General features: G+C 34.5%; 1 protein-coding gene across 3 annotated transcripts in view; it reads left to right on the top strand.

The window, feature by feature from the left end:
* Positions 1-21610, top strand: part of LOC149784987 (cysteine--tRNA ligase, cytoplasmic-like) — a 247627-nt gene that overhangs the window by 207268 nt on the left and 18749 nt on the right. For all 3 annotated transcript variants that reach the window (XM_089978666.1, XM_089978667.1, XM_089978668.1), the window contains 3 exons: positions 4832-4977; positions 8794-8859; positions 12718-12799. In XM_089978666.1, coding sequence (XP_089834792.1) covers positions 4832-4977; positions 8794-8859; positions 12718-12799 — 294 coding nt within the window. The remainder of the gene's footprint in view (positions 1-4831; positions 4978-8793; positions 8860-12717; positions 12800-21610) is intronic.

The raw sequence follows: 21610 nt of genomic DNA, 5'->3' as shown, positions 1-21610 counted from the left end.
TTATTGAGCAGAACTTTCTAATCTCTGAAGAAAATGAGTGCAAACTATTTATTTATTATCTCACTGAAGCACAGTTTTCAAAAAGTGCATCTTATTTATTTCACATAATGTCATATTCTTTTTATACATTTTGTATGAACAATTTTTTGGGGGTTAAATCAAACTTTTCACCCATATGAATTTGAAAGTAAGCAGACATTTTCAATCATCTGAAATTTTAATTCATTTTTGGAATGGCTTGTACATTATTGAAACTAAACACATAAGAGTTGACATGGCTATTTATCATTCTTCATGTTTACAAATGCAGGAGATTTTGTCTGCAAATTTAAGAGATGATCATTGGTTGAATTAGTTAAAAGTTATGAAACCCCAGTTTCAATAGATGTCACAAAGTTTCTTCCTGAAATTGAGATTTCTCAATGACTTTAATATTGCTTGGCTTGGAATTACAAGTTTTGAACATTAAGCAGACAATAAGGAGCCATAATATCCTGTATTTTTCTGAAATTAAAATCTGTTTACGTCAGAGGGAAAATTAAGGATTTCCTCAGATTTGAGGAATTCTTCAGCTCATTTTTCAGTAATAAAAGTACTCTTAGCTGTATATTTTTAAAACTAAAGAGTTGTTTTTCATCCCCATTTTTGTTATAGCTACCTGTCACAAAAATGCCAGTATTGTCACAAATAAGCAAAATAATGCAAAATCTCATTTGGAGTTAAATGTTTGAGAAATTTAGTGAAACTGGAATCAAAATACTAAATTATATATTCTCTGATTGAACCTGTTTTGATAGTTCTACTGGTTGAATAGTTTACTGTAATGGATGTGTGTTTATCATCCCATTTTTTGTCTGTTAACAGTTGGATGTTATTGGTACTAATTCTAAGCTACTTGGAGAAAAGTTGTTTAACTTGGCATACTGTTTCATTGTCCAGTCTAGTTGTTCCGAAATGAAAATGGTGTTCTTCAAACATGCAGTATGGCTGCCATGAGGGCCATCATGAAAATCTTGGTATAGTTGCTCCTGAACAGATGGCTATATCAACTTCAGGCCAAGATCTTTGTGACTGAATGGATGGCTATATCAACTTCGGGCCAAGATCTTTGTGACTGAATGGATGGCTATATCAGCTTGGGGCCAGGGTCTTTGTGACTGAATGGATGGCTATATCAACTTCGGGCCAAGATCTTTGTGACTGAATGGATGACTATATCAGCTTGGGGCCAGGGTCTTTGTGACCAAATGGATGGCTATATCAACTTCGGGCCAAGATCTTTGTGACTGAATGGATGGCTATATCAGCTTGGGGCCAGGGTCTTTGTGACCAAATGGATGGCTATATCAGTTTGGGGCCAGGGTCTTTGTGACTGAATGGATAGCTGTATCAACATGGGGCCAAGATCTTTGTGACTGAATGGATGGCTATATCAGCTTGGGGCTAGGGTCTTTGTGATTGAATGGATGGCTATATCAGCTTGGGGCCAAGATCTGTGTGACTGAATGGATGGCTGTATCAGCTTGGGGCCAAGATCTTTGTGACTGAATGGATGGCTATATCAACTAAGGGCCAAGGTCTTTGTGACTGAATGGAGGGCTATATCAGCTTGGGGCCAGGGTCTTTGTGACTGAATGGATGGCTATATCAGCTTGGGGCCAAGATCTTTGTGACTGAATGGATGGCTATATCAACTAAGGGCCAAGATCTTTGTGACTGAATGGATGGCATATCAACTTGGGGCTAAGATCTTTGTGACTGAATGGATGGCTATATCAGCTTGGGGCCAGGGTCTTTGTGACTGAATGGATGGCTAAATCAACTTGGGGCCAAGATCTTTGTGATTGAATATATGCCTATATCAACTTGGGGCCAAGATCTTTGTGACTGAGTGTATTTCTAAATCAACTTGGGGCCAAAATGTTTGTGACTGAATGTATGGCTATATCAACTTGGGGCCAAGATCTTTGTGACTGAATGTATGGCTATATCAGCTTGGGGCCAAGATCTTTGTGACTGAATGTATGGCTATATCAACTTGGGGCCAAGATCTGTGTGACTGAATTGATGGCTATATCAACTTGGGGCCAATATCTTTGTGATTGAATGTATGGCTATATCAACTTGGGGCCAAGATCTTTGTGACCTAAGGAGGGAAAAATGATTTCCATACAATAAGTAGAGGTATTCCGCCATCTGTAGCTAATTAAGCATTGAGTATAGCTTGCACATGGGATGAGAAAGAATCCTTTCAATTTCACTCTCAGTAGGTAAACTTTTATGGTCACAGTGACTGAAAGAAGGAAAATGCCTTCTGCAAATCAACTTGTTCTCCACCAAAATGCCTTCTGCAAATCAACTTGTTCTCCACCATCTAAAGTTACCAAAGTTTGTGGATGACTTGCACTCAGGGTAAGGAAGAATCCATTCAATTTTTGGGTAAGGAAGAATCCATTCAATTTTAGGCAAAAAGATCATAGTCGTTTACACAGTAACAGGATTTCTCCATCATCATTGATTACCAGTCTCTGTGGATGATTTGCAATGGATGTAAGGAAGAACACTATTGATTCTAGAAACCAGAGGTCAGGGTCACTGTCTTGAGAAGAATTAAAAAAAATATTTCCTGCTGAAGCCTGTTGATTTAATGGCCAACAGGTCACAATTTGTGTCACTCTGACCGATGGTTTCTGTGCAAAAATGTAAGTTATCAACATAGAGGACTATTAAACATGGAGATGGCATGTAATGTGCTGCTCACAATAGTCTTGTTATGACATGTTGGTTCTAAATGAAAGTGGTGCTGATCTGACTTTTAACATGGTTGCCATGGTTGCAGTCTTGAAAATCTTGATATGACTTTTCCTCCTGAATGAATGGTCAAATGAATCAATATAGTGTTTTCAGTAAAGACTTTTTACAACTTACAGATGGTTCTCAATGAAAATGGTGCAGATCTGACATCCAACATTGCTGCCATGGTTCTCAAAGAAAATGGTGCAGATCTGACATCCAACATGGCTGCCATGGTTCTCAATGAAAATGTTGCAGATCTGACATCCAACATGGCTGCAATGGCAGCCATTTGTAAAGAAAATGAACTCTTATTTTCATACAGAGTGAGTGGAAATATACAACAAACCTTCATTAAAATCTATTGAACAGTTTTAAAGAATAATATGGCTGATTAATTTCATACATTTGCATGATTGGTCTTGGCTGTCAAAATTATTACAATGAATATAGTTATCACTGATACATTGCTAATTTGCTTTTGCATAAAGTTCATTTAGGAACTCTTAAATCTAACATCTTACATCTTGTAATCTTGTTATTGCTACTCCTAACTGATAGTCTTGCTAAAATACATTTTATGATATGTAGATTGTCCGTGATGATGATGGTTCTGATCTGACGTCCAACATGGTCATCATGATGGTCATCTTGAAATCATAATATAGCTGCTTCTTTTGAGCTTATACTTTTACAAATTATCACCACATCACGTGTATACCATTTGCATGTTTAATATTTACATGGGCCTTTTTCATCTCTTACAATCCAAAATAAAATCCTCCGTTGGTCCATCCTATGTTCTTATTTCTTTTTTAAATCAGACTTATTCTGCATCTATTTAAATCCAGATTGTGAACTAGAAAAAATGCAAAAAAATAGCCATTATTTTTGTCCTATCACTGTTCTTAGAGTCATATGAACATTTCAGTACCAGAATTTGCCTTTCCCTATAGAAAACTGAATGCAAATGTTTGCAACTTTTTCTGATTTCATCCCAAACATTTGATACACATATTTGTTCTTTAAAATTAGGCATTTACTTGGAGCAAATAGTTTTGCATTGACGAGGCAACCAACCAGTCTAAGACAATAATAGAGCCAGGATGTAGGTCAGTCTCCTCTCTAAAACATTCATAGTTGTCAACAAGTTTAGGAATTTCCAAGTGAAAAACTCAATGTCTTAGACTCAGATTCAAATAAACATGTTTACCATTGATAATGATCTGAATATTTAATCCACATTTATAGAGAAATACTAGCAATGTATTATTTTGTTTACCAAATAAATGTGGTCAGAAACACAATGGCCTTGATTTTGGACAAAGTCAGGTACAAAATACAGATGTACATCAAAATATAATCATTAAGAAAAACCAACAAACAATACATAACAGTAGGCCATACATATGTATTATAGTAATTTTACTATAATTATATAACTGAATTTTTTGTATGAATGTGGGCCACAAACTAATTACCAACCAACCATATTTGGCACAGACATGTTGTCAGACCACTCTTGTTTATGATATCAGGTTCAGTGTAAAAGGCAATGAAATTTTTTTTTTATATTGTACTTGTGAACATAATAATGAAAATTTATTTAAAAATAATTTTGTTAACAAATTTGGTATGTTGATGTTTCTCAAGAATGCCTGAATAATTTTAATACTCAGCAAAAAAAAAAGATAGAAGGAAGAAATAGTCCTTGTGAATTCCTACACTTTCATTTTGGCTTGTAGAGCATCATTTCCATTGAGGGTGTCTTGTGTCGGCTTGGTTTGATATACTTCAAAGAAAGGATTATCACAGATGTGTAGTATAACAGTCATTTTGAGTATTTGAATCCAAACTTGACCTCCAAGATGTGCCAAAATATTTGATTATAGTAGATATTCCATTGAAAATATTGAAAGATGCACCTTTATACCTTTGAATCCTTGAACAGACGCTCATGTAAGATGCCATTCAGCATGAATTTCAGGATGAATCCATGTATTTGGATCTTAACAATACAGTTTGATTTATGTTACAGACTCAATTGACACAAAAACCTCCCTGGACCACCTGCGAGATCTTATTGCAGCCTGCAATATCTATATAGCAAAGACTAAATCCACTCGGAAACCCAACAGGATGCTTCTGCAGAACATAGCAGTCTATATCACTCAGATGCTTAGGGTTGGTATTGCTACTGTACAACCTTTACATCCCCATCTTTATTTTCTTCACTCAATCCAATGTTGGAATGCAGTTGTAGATTTTGATAACCAGTTATTTGTATTTTTTGCAGAAGTATGAAATAGTGTACTAAGAACATCCTTTTTTATCTGTGTCAAATAAGAAAGCCCCCAAACTGTCAGAAATAAGTTACAAAGCCCCCAAACTGTCAGAAATAATTTATTATTATTATCGTGTGCAGTGCATGCTCAGCCATTTAACAACGTCGTCATCAGCAGGGTGCAGAGCCTGCAGTCCACCGGGGAACTTTGTCAGTGGACAGTTGTTCACAATGTGTGACATGGTCTGAAGAAGAGTTATTGGCCTGGCCCCACTGGAGGTCTCAAACCCTCTTACCCCCCCACACTTTGTACATGGATGCACACCCACTATCTTGGGCTCATTTCACCTTTACTTGTGAAATTTAGTATGTAGATAATAAAGGAAACTCAACCATACCAAAGGCTGGTCATTTAGACTTAATTTGCATGGTCAGGTGGCTTTTGTATTCATTACTCCAGCAGTATCTTGAATCCTATTTCACCTACACATGAATATTACATAGTATGTAGATACTGTTGTGACTCTAGGTCTTAAATATTGACGGTAAGGAGCAAAATTAACAATCAACAAGTTATGTTTTTCTCTATACAAACTGAAAATTCAAGAGACACTTACTGTATTGTGAAATCCCAAATAATCCTAAATGTCTTATCACAAGTCCAAAAATATGGAATGTTCCTAAAATATAGAATGTTCCAAAATGAATTCCAATAGTCTTGAATGTCCTGACGTAACATAATAAGTCTGGAATGACTTTGAATGAGTTCACAAAAATCCCAAAGTAGTGTATATAAATCTAGAAGTTAATAAGTACTTTAGTAATTCCGAGGGGGCCCCGAGTGGCCGAGTGGTCTAAAGCGCTCACCGTTCCGGATCACTGCCATCTCACCTCTGTCTGCGTATGTTCGAGTCCAAGGCTCGGCTAGCGTGGGTACGTGGGAAAGCCTGCCAGTAGCTTCTCGTGGGTCGGTGGTTCTTTCCTGGGTTTTCCAGGGTTCTTCCTCCACCAGTTATACTGGCCGCCATATATGGCCTATCTTGTGCTGAAAAATGGCGTTAAACCGTTAGAACAACAACAACAACAAAGTAATTCCGATGAATATTTTAAGTAATTCCTCAAATCATATCTGATGTTGACAACACAACTTCAAACTCTAATGATGGATTCCCACAGACTGATGTAGAACAGGAATTATTTGTTTATCCAGTCCCTATTTATACACATTTTAACTTAACCTATAATGTAATAGAATGCAAATATTTACAATTGACACACCTATTCTAACTGTAAACAAGACTGACATTGAACTCTTGCTACAGAAACATGTTGCTTACAACTTACAATAATGGGCAAATGTTAGCTATGTAAACATTCTATTTACAACTTAAAACCATGAAGAAAAGTTCAGCACACAATATAAATTATAGATAACAATGCATATTAATGAAAGTAACTCAACCATACCAAAACTAGTTCACTGTTACCTAACATGCTTGCATGAATGACTTTTTCATGCTCAGATGTTTCTTTATTACTTCCCTAATATATTACACCTACATAAGAAAATGTGGATACATCTGTATACAAGTTATGCTGTCATTTCCGAACTAGGTCAGTGTGACCTAATTTTGACACAACAAGTGACATTTGTATTTTCAGTTGTTCATTTGTTACACCCTCAGAATGTTGGACCCTTTGACCCCATTTCACCTATACTCCCTAAAGGGCTGAAGGAGGTAGAATAGCCCCATTACACCCTCCTGCATGTTATAAAGATCAACTAATGGAGACAGTCTTTTTGACCAAAGGAGAGTTCAATGATGGTATTTGTGCTGAGAAGGTCTTGGTTTTTTTAAAAGAACTAGGTTTTGGTTGAAAATATATCTTTGTATTTTAAGGATTTTACTCTTCATTTGCATTTGTCTTTTTTTGCATGCGTTTTAGGGAATGACTTTTGTTGTTTCATCATTGCTTGTTACACCCTGAATAACACAGCCTCAGTTTCAGAAATTTTAAAGAAAACAACTCGGCTATACCAAAACTAGGTCATTCTGACCTAAGTTGGATACTTAAGTGACTTTCAAATTTTAAGCAATTTGTTCATTAGACCATCAATATCTTGCACATTATTTCACCTGCACCTACACTCATGAATCTTAATGAGTGTATCTCATCCAAAAATTAGGTCACTGTGAGCAGCCAGTTTGAAAATCTTATTATCACTCAGGGATATTTGAGATGAGTTCAACACTCAGCAGCTAAAAGAAGTAACAGTCAAATCTTAGATTTCTGGCAGTGGAGCATCAGAGGCACTCATGTTATTACAAATTTGAATAATAAGAACGTTAACACATGAACTGAATTATTTAAGATCTGCACTAAGGATATGAGTCTGGCCACCTGACAGCATTTTGCAATATGAGATTCAGATGTTTTTTACGCACATGTGAGAAAGATATTTACAGTGTTTTGGTGGTTTCCTTGAGGCAGACTTGAAGAAGCTAATTGACTTGCATTTAAAGCAGGCATATTTTCATGGTCAACCTAAGTCACTATCTTTACTAATGAAATTGTTTTTAAAAAGTTGCATATTTCTGAATTGATTTGGATTATCTCGATTTGGATTATCTTGATTCAGCAGCAGATATTCATGCATTTTCTGGCACATGTTTATATTCTTAATTGAAAATGGCATGATGTCATGTTCATGAATCCCAAAAGGCAATGGAAAAGAAACAGCCTACATATCACCTTGAAGTCCTGAAATCAAGGTCAATTGTTCAGATTTTTAAGCATACCTGTTCAACCAGAGAAATGAAACCTCTTGTTTTTATTGATGTCCAAAATGAATGGGAATTTTTAATGTTGAGGACTGTAATCTTTGTTTTGCTTCACCTAATGAAATACATAAATAAAATAATACTTTAACATTGTTGTTGTTGTAGGGTTTAACGCCATTTTTCAGCACACGATAGGCTATACATGGTGGCCAGTATTAATGGTGGAGGAAGAACCCAGGAAAACCTCCGGAAAGAACCACCAACCCACGAGAAGCTACTGGCAGGCTTTCTCACATACCCACATTGGCCGAATCTGAGACTCGAACCCACGTAGAGGTGAGATAAATGTGATCCGTAACAGAGAACCCTTTAGACCACTCGGCCACTTGTAAATTACTTATAAGAAATATATTTCATTTTATTTCCTCAAACATTACTTATTGAAAAAAACAATAATATTTTGTTTAAGATTTGGTTACCAAAACATAAAACTATAAATTCTCCAAGTTTAGTCCTCACAAAACCTTTCATAAAAATTTTAATATTGTAAAGAATTTTGACTGCATTATTTTGATATCTTCATGTAAACTCTACCTGTCCTCACATTTATTTCATGGGATACAGTATTCTCTTTAGAGAGGCAGTGTCGTCATGCAGTAAGAATATAAAATTCATCATTTGTAGGAATGAGTTGCTACAATTTCAGATAATGCTGTGCACATCTTGTTTCTTTATGATGTCCATTGGTGAAAAATCCAAAGATATTTGCACTATTGAAGGCAGAAAATGTATCACCAGTATATCCATGCACCTGCCACAATTCTTTCGTGGTCAGTCCATGCTTTATAGTAAACCAATCCCTCAATTTTGTGAAATTTGATTAACTTTTTTTAAAAATTCAAATTAAAGTTTTCACTGTTTTTTTCTTTCCAGATATATGGTGCTATAGAAGATGAGACACAAATAGGTTTCCCTGCAGGAGGGTCTAATGCTGGAAACGTAAGTGTACCTGATGTATGATGTAGCCATTGTAAAATGCACTGTTGACATGAAATTGGCTTGTATTCTGTTAGCAAATTTTTGATCTATATAAGAATGGACATGCAGTGTAATAGGAACATATTGTTACAACTATATGATCTTAACCTAAATAACACAAAAAAAACAGAAATCTGCAAGTTTTATAACATTCAGCAAATAATTTATTTCCTTAGAATACAAAAGTGAAAATTTAAAGAGAAATTTCATTATTGTAAACTAAATCCAAATAGCCATAAAAGTTCTAATACAAGTCAAATGTATGAAGTTCCAATTGAATTTCAGTGGTATTCCAAATAAGTTCCAAATGTTTAATGTGCAATGGCCTGTATGTAGAGTGATGATGAACTAACACTCTTTTGATTTATCACAGTAATATAGTCCAAAAGTGTCCTTGTCTGAATTCACTATTATTCCAAATTAATATTTCTGTCCAAAAATATTATTGATGAGCACATTGTATTTCCATTGAATAATTGTTTGAATAAATAATTCTACCCAAATGAAAATCTGAACAAAAAAATTAGACTGAATCAGCCTGAAAATGTTAAAACAAGAATGAGTAGTTTCTTAAGTAAACAACATTATATAAAAAGCTAAGACACAAAAATAGAACCAGGATGAGGGTCACACAAGTTCATTTCTAGAACATTCTAAGTTATCAACAGGATTAGGTATATTACTAAAATTATAATAAAGAACATGGCAAACATCAGGTACAGCAGGTTTTTCCATGGTGGAATACCAGTGTCGTAGAATACAATTAAGATGAAGATGTTTACCTCCATTGATAATGATCCTAATATTTAACTCATTAAACTTAGTGACACATTTATGCATCATGAGGTTGTACCCTACTTCAGAGTTCTGTAAACATCAATTTCACCAGAGTTCGTGGTATTACAGAAATATTATCAGTTGTAGCTCTACTATGATACCAAATGATCTGGACTTTATACTCACATTACAAAATACAGAGACAATGTAATGTTTGATAAATGATTTCTTTTCAACAATACAGAGAGAAAAATATAATGTTTGAGACAAAAATGTTTTCACCAAAAATTTGCCAGTTGTTGGAACCAAGTTTTAGACTTTTTGGCCTGAGATCTACGGCAGATCAATTTGACCTGCACATGGACAGGTGAACCTTTGCTAAAAGTTGGATAAGTTTCAGTTTTGGAGTTAAAGGTGGCCAGGATAGGAAAATGATGGGTCCAATGAGCAAAAAATAACTCCCAACATTTACCCATCTGCACATGCACAAGCAAAATAGACAGTTAAAAAACGTCATTTTTAGCACAAAACAAAAATGTTTTAGAAGCAGATGCATTTTTAATGTATTCTCCTGTGACCCCCAGAATGCATTTCCTACACCCTCTTTAGGCAAAAAGAACAAAAATCTCCAGGGTTTAATGAGTTAATATATACTCACAGAGATAAATATGTTATATATTATTTTGTTTACAAAATAAAATGTCCCTGATCAGGTACACAGCTTGATTTTGGACAAAGTCATGTACAAAATAGGAATGTGTATAATATATAATCATTAAGAAAAGCCAACATATAATACAAATTAAATGTAAATAACAATATGAAATATGCCAATATGTTATTGTTGCAGCATGCAGTACAGTGATGGTTTCTCATTTACTTGAAGGAAAAAATGTGCCCTTTTCAAATAGGAGAAATTTACTGGTGTTGCATAACACCTAGCCAGAGTTTGTTTTCTGCTTTAGAATTTAGAAGAAAATATATTTTTCTTCTTTTGGAATAATTAAAGAACCATTTTCTTTTTTTTTCTCTTTTCTATTCTTACTGCAGGCATGTTAAGTTCTATAAAGATAATATATTGAGATTTGTGCAGTTGACAGTGTTGTGGCATATCTTCTTTTTGTCATGGTGGAATAAATTTATGTCATTGACATTTAGAATTATTTTAAATGTTACCATAAGTTGTACCCTGGTCTCAGACAAATGCAGTAACTGTAAAAATAATCAGAAAGACTATCTGTTAGCAGTAACTGTAAAAATAATAGTAAGGCTATTTGTTAGCAGTAACTTTAAAAATAATCAGAAAGGCTATCTGTTAGCAGTAACTGTAAAAATAATAGTAAGGCTATCTGTTAGCAGTAACTTTAAAAATAATCAGTAAGGCTATCTGTTAGCAGTAACTTTAAAAATAATCAGAAAGGCTATCTGTTAGCAGTAACTGTAAAAATAATAGTAAGGCTATTTGTTAGCAGTAACTTTAAAAATAATAGTAAGGCTATCTGTTAGCAGTAACTGTAAAAATAATAGTAAGGCTATCTGTTAGCAGTAACTGTAAAAATAATAGTAAGGCTATTTGTTAGCAGTAACTTTAAAAATAATAGTAAGGCTATCTATTAGCAGTAACTGTAAAAATAATAGTAAGGCTATCTGTTAGCAGTAACTGTAAAAATAATAGTAAGGCTATTTGTTAGCAGTAATTTTAAAAATAATCAGAAAGGCTATCTGTTAGCAGTAACTTTAAAAAAAATCAGTAAGGCTATATGTTACCAGTAACTTTTAAAATAATCAGTAAGGCTATATGTTAGCAGTAACTTTAAAAATAATCAGTAAGGCTATCTGTTAGCAGTAACTTTAAAAATAATCAGAAAGGCTATCTGTTAGCAGTAACTTTAAAAATAATCAGTAAGGCTATCTGTTAGCAGTAACTTTAAAAATAATCAGTAAGGCTATCTGTTAGCAGTAACTTTAAAAATAATCAGTAAGGCTATATGTTACCAGTAACTTTAAAAATAATCAGTAAGGCTATCTGTTAGCAGTAACTTTAAAAATAATCAGTGAGGCTATCTGTTAGCAGTAACTTTAAAAATAATCAGAAAGGCTATCTGTTAGCAGTAACTGTAAAAATAATAGTAAGGCTATCTGTTAGCAGTAACTGTAAAAATAATCAGTAAGGCTATCTGTTAGCAGTAACTTTAAAAATAATCAGTAAGGCTATATGTTAGCAGTAACTTTAAAAATAATCAGAAAGGCTATATGTTAGCAGTAACTTTAAAAATAATCAGAAAGGCTATATGTTAGCAGTAACTGTAAAAATAATCCAAAAGGTTATTTTTTCCAAGAAAATGTCAAAATCTGACAAATATTGTATGATCAACAGTGTAAGTTTATGTTCAGTTAAGAATGGACATTTCTTGGAAGTTAGAAATAGTTGTACTGAAATGATGTCCCTGGAACTTATAAGTTAAATTATAAGTAAAAAAGTTATCAGTGAAAAATTTGCAAAAATATATTAGGCTAAAGTTTACCACCATCCCCCTGGGGGGCCCTGAGTGGCCAAGTGGTCTAAATCGCTCACTGTTACGGATCACCGCCATCTCACCTCTGTCTGCATGGGTTTGAGTCTCATGTTCGGCCATTGTGGGTATGTGAGAAAGCTTGCTAGTAGCTTCTCGTGGGTCGGTGGTTCTTTCCGGGGTTTAGCCATGTTCTCTCTCCACCATTTATACTGGCCGCCATGTATAGCCTATCTTGTGCTGAAAAATGGCATTAAACCCTACAACAACAACAACCACCATCCCCTGAAGCAGAAGAGTCATGGGGTAATGTATCAGTGGATTTGTCCAAGTTGGCATTTGAACCATGGGTGTAAGTATACAGAAAGGGGGAGAGATAAAAATAATAGTTTGAGATTTGTTGAAGACGAGTTGGAGTGACCTCCATAAATATCTTGTGATACTTAACAAGCCTGATTACATCCTACATAAGGCATTTTGTTCACTGTTCTGTAAATACTGGTCTTGTAACTGCTTTCTTGGTTTGTAGGTAGAAGAACTTGTTTTGCCATATTTGACTGCATTCTCCAACTTCAGAGAAGAAGTCCGTAAGGTCGCTAGGGAACAGAAACGTAAGTCTGACACATACTTTCTTTCCATTTAGATCTGAAAGCCAATGCTCGGCTTTAGGATCGTAGAGGCTTTTTGAACATTTCCACAAATTCCAATATCTGGTATTAAAAAAAACATGAAAATGTATGCATTAGCCTGTCATAAATTCTTGCATTTGCCAGACATGACCACCAGCATTTCATAGGTTTTGACCAGCACACATTGAGCATCCGGATGTCAGCCATTGGATATCCTAAATGTAATTATGTAAAATTGTCTTTAATTTGTTCATGTGTTGTTGTTTATAGATTGTTTTTTTGTCAAACAATCAATCGTGGTTCACCATCTTAATTCAAAGGTAACAAAGTCTAGTTCACACACTATTTCTTTGCTGGGCAATCAGTTGATGTGTAAACTGCCTGAAGGTTCTGATGCTTCCTGTTAGAAGGTTAAATAGGGGTAGAGAGGGACCAGTTCTTCAGCAAATTTGAAAGATCAGAATCTCGATAAAGATGTTTGTTATTCTAAAGATGGGGGGGGTACTGGTAGGCTTGTATATGCCTAGATGATATGATTATCAGTCCTTGAGACGACACTACTAACCATGTCATTGCTTACGCATAACAATCATAAAAAGTCTTGGTGTGTTTTTGAGATTTGATGTACACTGCAATGGGTTTCTTAAAATCTTGGCATAACAATCATTAAAAGTCTTGGTGTGTTTTTGAGATTTGATGTACACTGCAATGGGTTTCTTAAAATCTTGGCATAACAATCATTAAAAGTCTTGGTGTGTTTTTGAGATTTGATGTACACTGCAATGGGTTTCTTAAAATCTTGGCATAACAATCATAAAAAGTCTTGGTGTGTTTTTGAGATTTGATGTACACTGCAATGGGTTTCTTAAAATCTTGGCATAACAATCAAAAAATCTTGGTGTGTTTTTGAGATTTGATGTACACTGCAATGGGTTTCTTAAAATCTTGGCATAACAACTACTTTTATACCTTATGGACAGTCATGAAACTTGTTACGCACATTTGTCCTGAGATCTGGTTGTTCCAAAGTGAAAATGGCACCCCGATAACATTCAGGATGATCATATCAAAAATTTTATTTTTGCCACCTTTACTAATGCACTGAAAAGACTTGACTGGCACACTTTTGTCCTAAAATTTTATTTTTGATACCTTTACTAATGCACTGAGAAGACTTGACTGGCACACTTTTGTCCTAAAATTGTATTTTTGCCACCTTTATTAATGCACTGAGAAGACTTGACTGGCACACTTTTGTCCTAAAATTTTATTTTTGCCACCTTTACTAATGCACTGAGAAGACTTGACTGGCACATTTTTGTCCTGAAGTCTACTTGTACCTAATGTAAACTGTGCTTCTTAAACATTCCAAGTGGCCACAAATGTACAAGTTGTCTAAGGCACTCACCTTTATGGATCACTTACAATTCACCTCTGTCCTTATGGATAAAAGTTTTGTCTCGGCTCACATGATTATATGAGAACTTGCCAATAGCTTCCCATTAGTCAGTGGATCTATCTGAGTCATATAGAATCTATCAAGCCTTGTGGGAAGATATATAATGTAACCCCATGACTGGGATGTCCTTGTCTCGGTCCAGACCCCAGCGTAGATTATTTTTCTCACCAAATATTTTCCTTCAAAGTAAAAAGCACTTCACTGGTGTAATTAAGTTCATGTGCAAACGTTTACACATGGCTCATTAATACAAATATGTGAATGAGGGCTGTGGTGTGACCGTTGCGTCCGAAGTACACAGTTTATATGTGTGAACAAAGAAAAATATCAACATAACACATCGCATAGTAATGAGGTATTATCACATTTAATATATGGATGTTATATGAAATTGACAATAAATAATTAATATTTATTACAAGAAACTGTTTCATTTTCATCAGTTCCTGTTTTGAAAAGTTATATTGTAAATAATGAGACGATAATGGGTACTTAGCTCTACTGTAGCTATATTTAGTACAAGCTGTAATGAAGATTTAAATGTTGTATTAGATTATGGGTTAGTTATCTGTGTCACTATCTTATATATCTCATTTTTTTGGGAGGAAGTGAAATTGTTTGTGACATACTTGTGTTGTCCTTAATATAGATTGTAAAATTACTCCCGTGTATAAAAGACCCTCCAAATAAGGAACCTAGCTGATAACCATGTGCTGAACTTTCAAGTTCACGGATTCTTTGAAAATTTATTTTTCTGTCTTGGAAATATGGCAAGTGCTACTGTGAAATTTGCTTATGGATTAATGTGTTGATGGATAAATGAGTCCTTCTGGCTGGTAAATGCATTATTTGTCATTATATATTGTATGTATATTTTTGATTCAATGGGGGCACAATGGAGATGCTTTAACAAAATTAGAATAAAGCATATTTGTCGTGTAGGTATGTTTTCTGTCATAGTTCATTTCACACAGCATTGAGAATTTTATCCTATCTGTAGCACAGTCAATTTTCAGGTCAGCGTCATTAAATATAGCTAACAGTATATAATTTGTTTCACATGCAGTATTTAATACTAGTTAGGTAGCTTTAGCTACATTTAATGATGCTGACCTGAAAATGTACTGAGCTAGGCCTACATAGGATAAAATTGAACATGCTGTGTGGAATGAACTAGCATAATACCAGAATGCTTGACTCTTTATGCGTGTGTGACTTTGTCTCTCTTGAAATGCTTTTGTATGGTATGTTCTTAAAGATGTATTGACCTTAAGTTACTATGTTTTTGTTATACATTTGTTGTTGTTGTTGTTGTTGTTTGATTTTAGAACAACCACATCAGGCACAGCAGAAGACAACAAGGGTTTCTTTTTTTAAAGTAGCTCTCAGCACGTGGACACATTGACTGAGATGACTGGTCTGAGATGACTAGACTGAGATAAGAAAAGTAAGGTTAGCAAAACAGCTAGATTTCTCTATCGCATGGGTGAGAAATCCTAGGATCATGCTCCAGCAATGTACTGGCTACCATATATAGCCTCCCTTTTGCTGAAAAATGACGTTGAATCTACAAAACCAAACCAGTCTGACCTTCAGTATCTCCACAATGACCACCATGATGTCACCTTAAAATTTTTTTGTCTCCCACTGAACGAAATTATGGCAAATAGAAATGGATTCCATCATGTCATCCAGCTGTCACATTTTTGTTTGTTGAGCATAGCTCCAACTGCTCCAGTGGCCTAAGTGGTTAGAGCCTTTTGCCTCAAATGTGAGAGGTCATGGGTTCAAACCCTGGCCAAGTCATACCAAAAACATAAAAATGGTACTAACAGCTGCCTCACTTGGCACTCAGTATTAAGAGGCTAATGTTAAGACTGGTTTGCCAGTTGTCAGGATAATGTGACTGGGTGGGACATGATGTTACATGCCTGCAGCATGATGCCCCATTGCTAGACATCACCATAAACTGCCACACTGTTAAAAATCCAAATCACACACACACACATTACTCCAAAACTTTCAAGATATCTCTGTGGAATTTGGTACACATAATACACTGGTGGTCAAAAATTGCCATTCATAATTATTCATTTTCAGTATTTTTAATGTTTTTTTTCTTGTGTCCATCTATTCATTCATTGTTAAGAGTTTTATTTCTGGGCAAAACCTATTTTGTTTAAAAAATATCCCAGTGAAAAAGTACACATATTACACATCAGATGTACATGTGCCTTTTGCTACTCATAATTCATCAGTTCAGTATTTGTAATGCTTTCAGCCATTTGTCAGTTTATTCATCCATCCAGATTTACTGTCAAACATTTTATGTTCCTGGAGCTGAATTCCAAACTCATTATATTTTGTTGCTGTTTGAATTGTTCATTTTCAATATTTTGTATGTTTTTGTCCATCTGTATTTCAGTGCATCAATCAATGACACTTGAATTCATTAACCTTAAAATAGTAATTTAGTATGAAAATATTGAGCACTTTGTAATTCCAGTGAATAATTAATTTTTAAAAATCCTCTCAAATAAAATCTGAATGTAACAATAAGACTGATTCCACTTTGGACTGGAATTAGCCATACAAATTTGGAAGTAAACAACATTTATATAAAAAGCTAAGACAACAACAGAGCCAGAATGAGGGTCATTTTCTCATTAAATTTATAAACATCATGCTTCTAGAACATTCTTAATTTAAAAAAAACTAGACCATGAACTCATGATCTGTAAACATGTTTACCTCCAATTAATAATGATTTTAATATATAATCTAAAATGATAGACAAATATTAGCAATGTAATATGTTGTTTACAAAACATCAAGACATTATGTAGGCTCTAAACTCTATTACTAGTATGATCCATACAGTATAAAAATACATAACATATAATCATGGAGAAAAGTCAACACACTATATAAATTAAATATATATATATAATTATATTAGTAATTATGATATGACTTTACTATTGAGAAATCATCAGCGTCAGTATCTTCAAGGATTTTTATTTTTCTGATTATCAGCTTTTTAAGCCTGTTAGTTTGTAAGCATGATTTGAGCAAAAGTATTAATAGATTTCCATTAAATTTGGCATGTGGGTGTATTATTTGGTATCATGACCTCAAGATCAGAGTCCAAGGTCTTGACTTTATATAAGATTTTAACTAAACTTGGTATGTTGCATAGCTCAAAAATATTGTTGAAGATTTTAAGACCCAGCTGTCCAAAATAGAGATATGGCTTTTGTAAGACCAAATGAGATTTTGGTATAGTTTTCTATCAGCATTTGATCAGGGTTTGCACAATTTTAAAAATTGTTTGAATTTTGGTGGCTACCTTGAAAAGTGCTTGAATTTAAGATGACACCAAAAACTACTGGAAAGTACTTGAAAGTATTCAGAAGTTCTTGAAAAGTGATTGAATTTCAAGACACTCTAAATGAAAATATCAATTTACTTACATTTATTTTTTTAAATTGTTATTTGAAAGGTTAGATATGCAATTTTCATAGAATTTCAATTTTATGTTGAGTCACTTAGGTTTTCAGTAATACTTCATGTTGGGTTGCTTATGTGTTCATTTTGTACTCAGCCTAATTTGGGATTGTGAACACTACATGATATAACTGAATGGATGCTGCGTTGACTGAGGTTGATAAAACAAGTCACTCAAATGATTTTTCATGGAAAGCATATTTTCAAACAAGATTTGCAGTATGCTCTTTAAATACCATATATATATATACATATATATATATATATATATATATATATATATATATATATATATATATATATATATATATAAGATCACATGATAAAGAATGATCTATGTAGAATGATCTATGTGTTATGTTTGTCCAAAGATATTGGTGCAGTGGCATCACCTTTGGTCATACTTATACTGGGAACAGTACTGTTAGCTTACATTCTGATAATGGTAATGAAAAATAAAGTCTTCAAATGTTTCAAGACCTGTTCAACCTAAAATTCTTGAAACAAGCCCAAAATTGCTTGTATTACAGTATTATTATTTTTTTATTTAGTTAACATTGGTGAATAAATGCCATAAAACTAGCTGAAGGTGAAAAATTGCTAGGATGTGGCAACTTTGCTGAAAATGTCTTTGCATTGATCTTAGTTGTGGGGCCCTGAGTGGCCAAGAGGTCTAAAGCATTCACCATTACGGATCACTGCCATCTTACCTCTGTCTGCATGGGTTCGAATCTTGGGTTCTGTCAATGTGGGTATGTGAGAAAACTTGCTAATAGCTTCTCATTGGTAGGTGGTTCTTTCCGGAGTTTTCCTGGGTTCTTCCTCCACCATTTATTATACTGGCTGCCATGTATAGTGTGCTGAAAAATGGTTTTAAACCCTACAACAACAACAACTACCTTAGCTGTAAAATCCCCATCATCAATATAACTAGAGACCTTAGTTCTAAAGTCCTAATCATCAGTATAATCTTGGGGCCTTAGTGCTGAAGTCCCAATAATCAGTGTAACTAGGGGCCTTAGCTGTAAAATCCCCATCAACAGTATAAACTAGGGGCATTAGCTCTAAAATCCCCATCATCAGTATAAACTTTTGGCCTAAGCTGTAAAATCCCATCATTAATACAGCTTGGGACTTTAGCTATAAAATCCCATACATATGAGTACAACTAGAGACCTTAGCTGTAAAGTTCCAATAATCAGTAAAACTAGGGGCCTTAGCTGTGAACTCCCCATCATCAGTATAACTCAAGACCTTAGCTCTAAAGTCCCAATCATCAGTATAACGTGGGACCTTAGCTCTAAAGTCCCCATCATCAATATAACTAGGAGCCAATAGCTGTACAATCCCCATCAGCAACATAACTTGAGACCCTAGCTCTAAAGCCCCAGTCATCATTATAACTTGAGACCTTAGCTCTAAAGTCCCAATCATCAGTGTAAACTAGCAGCCTTAGCTGTCAACTCCCCATCATCAGTATAACTTGGGACCTTAGCTTTAAAGTCCCAATCATCATTATAATTAGAGACCTTAGCTCAAAGGTCCCAATCATTATAACTAGGGACCTTAGGTCTAGGTCCCAATCATCAGTATAACTAGAGACCTTAGCTCTAAGTACCAGTCATCATTATAACTAGGGACCTTAGCTCTAAAGTCCCAATCATCAGTATAACTAGAGACCTTAGCTCTAAAGTCCCAATCATCAGTATAACTAGGGACCTTAGCTCAAAGTACCAATCATCAGTATAACTAGGGACATGTAGAGCTAATGTAACTTCATCTATTTCACTGGGTAGAAATGCTTTCAGATTTCATAGCAAGAGTGAAAAGCATAAAAAGAATGAAAATTAAATAGTATGAATGCTTTTAGAATTATTTTTTTTGCTTGAACATGGAAGACTCAGAAGGTTATAAACTTGGGCAAATAAGACTGCTGATTCCTAGCCTGATGTATATTGGTGACTGCATTTGAGCTACATTGTCTTCAGCTATGCCTAGTTTTGAAAAAAGATACTTCTGAGTTCTTGTTAAGAATGAAATACATTATTCAGAAATTGTGTGGACTCTACATACAACAATTATCATTCTTCAGAAGTTTATATAGTCAGTTAGAGTGCTTGAAAATAAAATTACTGTTTTTGAAAAGTATTTGAATTTCCTGATAAAGCATCTGTATGAATCAAATTTAAATTTAGTATGAAAAACAACACAAAATTTCTAGAATTTTTATTTAAAAAAAAACTTTGCAACAGAATTTGATCAAATGTGACAGAAAGCATTATGGCATCCAGTCCTGTATGTGGAAATTATGCTGACTGCCTTCCAGTGTGATGCTGTTATGGAAAATAGACCATTAAACAACTTTTGGTTTAAAAAACAATTCAACAGAATTTGACAGGAAGCATCAAGGCATTAAAATATAGAAATCATGCCAGTCTGCTATTAATATGGCTAATACTACTAAAAATAGACAAAGAATTAATCAAATTTTTCTCAGAAATGACTCCACAGAATGTGATCAAATCTGAAAGTAAATAGTATTATCTTAAGTCTACTAGTCTTGGACTGGTCATTAGTACAAGCTTGTTATCACTACACCTGAACTACTTGGAGAATTACCATGAAAGTTTACACATTCCTCCCAAGGTTTAGTTAGTCCAAATTGAAAATGGTGCTGTACAAACAACCAGTATAATCTACACTCCAGCTGTATTTAAAAATCTTGTTGTCACTACTTAGATCATCATGTTAGAATGGAGTTTATATGAAAAGACTTCTTATGAGGTCCATTGGTCTTAAATGAAAATGTGCCAATCTGTCATCCAATATGGCCACCATGGCAGCCATCTTTAAAATCTTTTTATTGACACTCATCTTGAACAGAAAGTCATATCAGCATGTGGTTTTCACTGAAGTCTTCTTATGATGTCTAGTTTGTCATACATAAAATGGTTCCACGCAGACATACAATATCGCTACTCAGACATCAAAATGGCCACCACAGTGACCATCTTACAGTCTTGCTATCGCTACTCTTATTAAATGGATGGTCATGTCAACATGTGGTATTCACTAAAGGACTTTTTATGATGTCTAGTCCTGAAAGTAAATGGTGCCATCTTGAAAATCTTGTGTTTGTGTGTGTGTTTTGGACTTTTAACATAGATTTAACAATTTATCAGTCATATTGCTACGATGTCTGCAGTGTGACTGTTTATCTTGATGTCTAGCACTGGAGCATCATGCCATGGACATGTGGAATCATGTTCCACCCAGTCACATTATCCTGACACCAGGCTCACCAGTTCTAAAACTAATCTCTCAATGCTGAGCAACTGCAAGTACCATTTTTATAAGATTTTGGTATGACTCAGCCAGGGTTCGAACATGTAATCTCCCACATCCACGGCAGACCCTCTAACTACTTAGACCACCAGAATGTCGAAAATCTTGTTGTTATTACATGCTCATTTTTTCTCCCTTAACTTTACATTGTCAGAATCATTAAGTATTTTACAATCCAAATGCATATCCAAATTACATGAGCCATGTCATGAGTTCTCAAGCTGGATTACACATTTCGAAATTGTACTGTAATTTCGACTATATTCCAAGTGCAATTACATCCTCCTTACTGCACTCAAAATGAAATAAACATTAAATTCAATAGCGTCTTTTTGATAATTGCAATTGAAACACTTCATATTTTTCCCAAATTATGATTTTAAATAGTCAATGACGGAACAAACACACTTGCAGATGTAAACACGCTTCTCAGGCGCTTTTTCAATCCGATATATTTCATGTATAATTTGCACAGATGAATC

This window comes from Sinohyriopsis cumingii, chromosome 13, assembly GCF_028554795.1.
Source record: "Sinohyriopsis cumingii isolate HCF-2022 chromosome 13, ASM2855479v2, whole genome shotgun sequence".
Lineage (NCBI taxonomy): Eukaryota > Metazoa > Mollusca > Bivalvia > Unionida > Unionidae > Sinohyriopsis > Sinohyriopsis cumingii.
The sequence above is the reverse complement of the archived record's forward strand: the minus strand, read 5'-3'. Positions and strand labels throughout refer to the sequence as shown.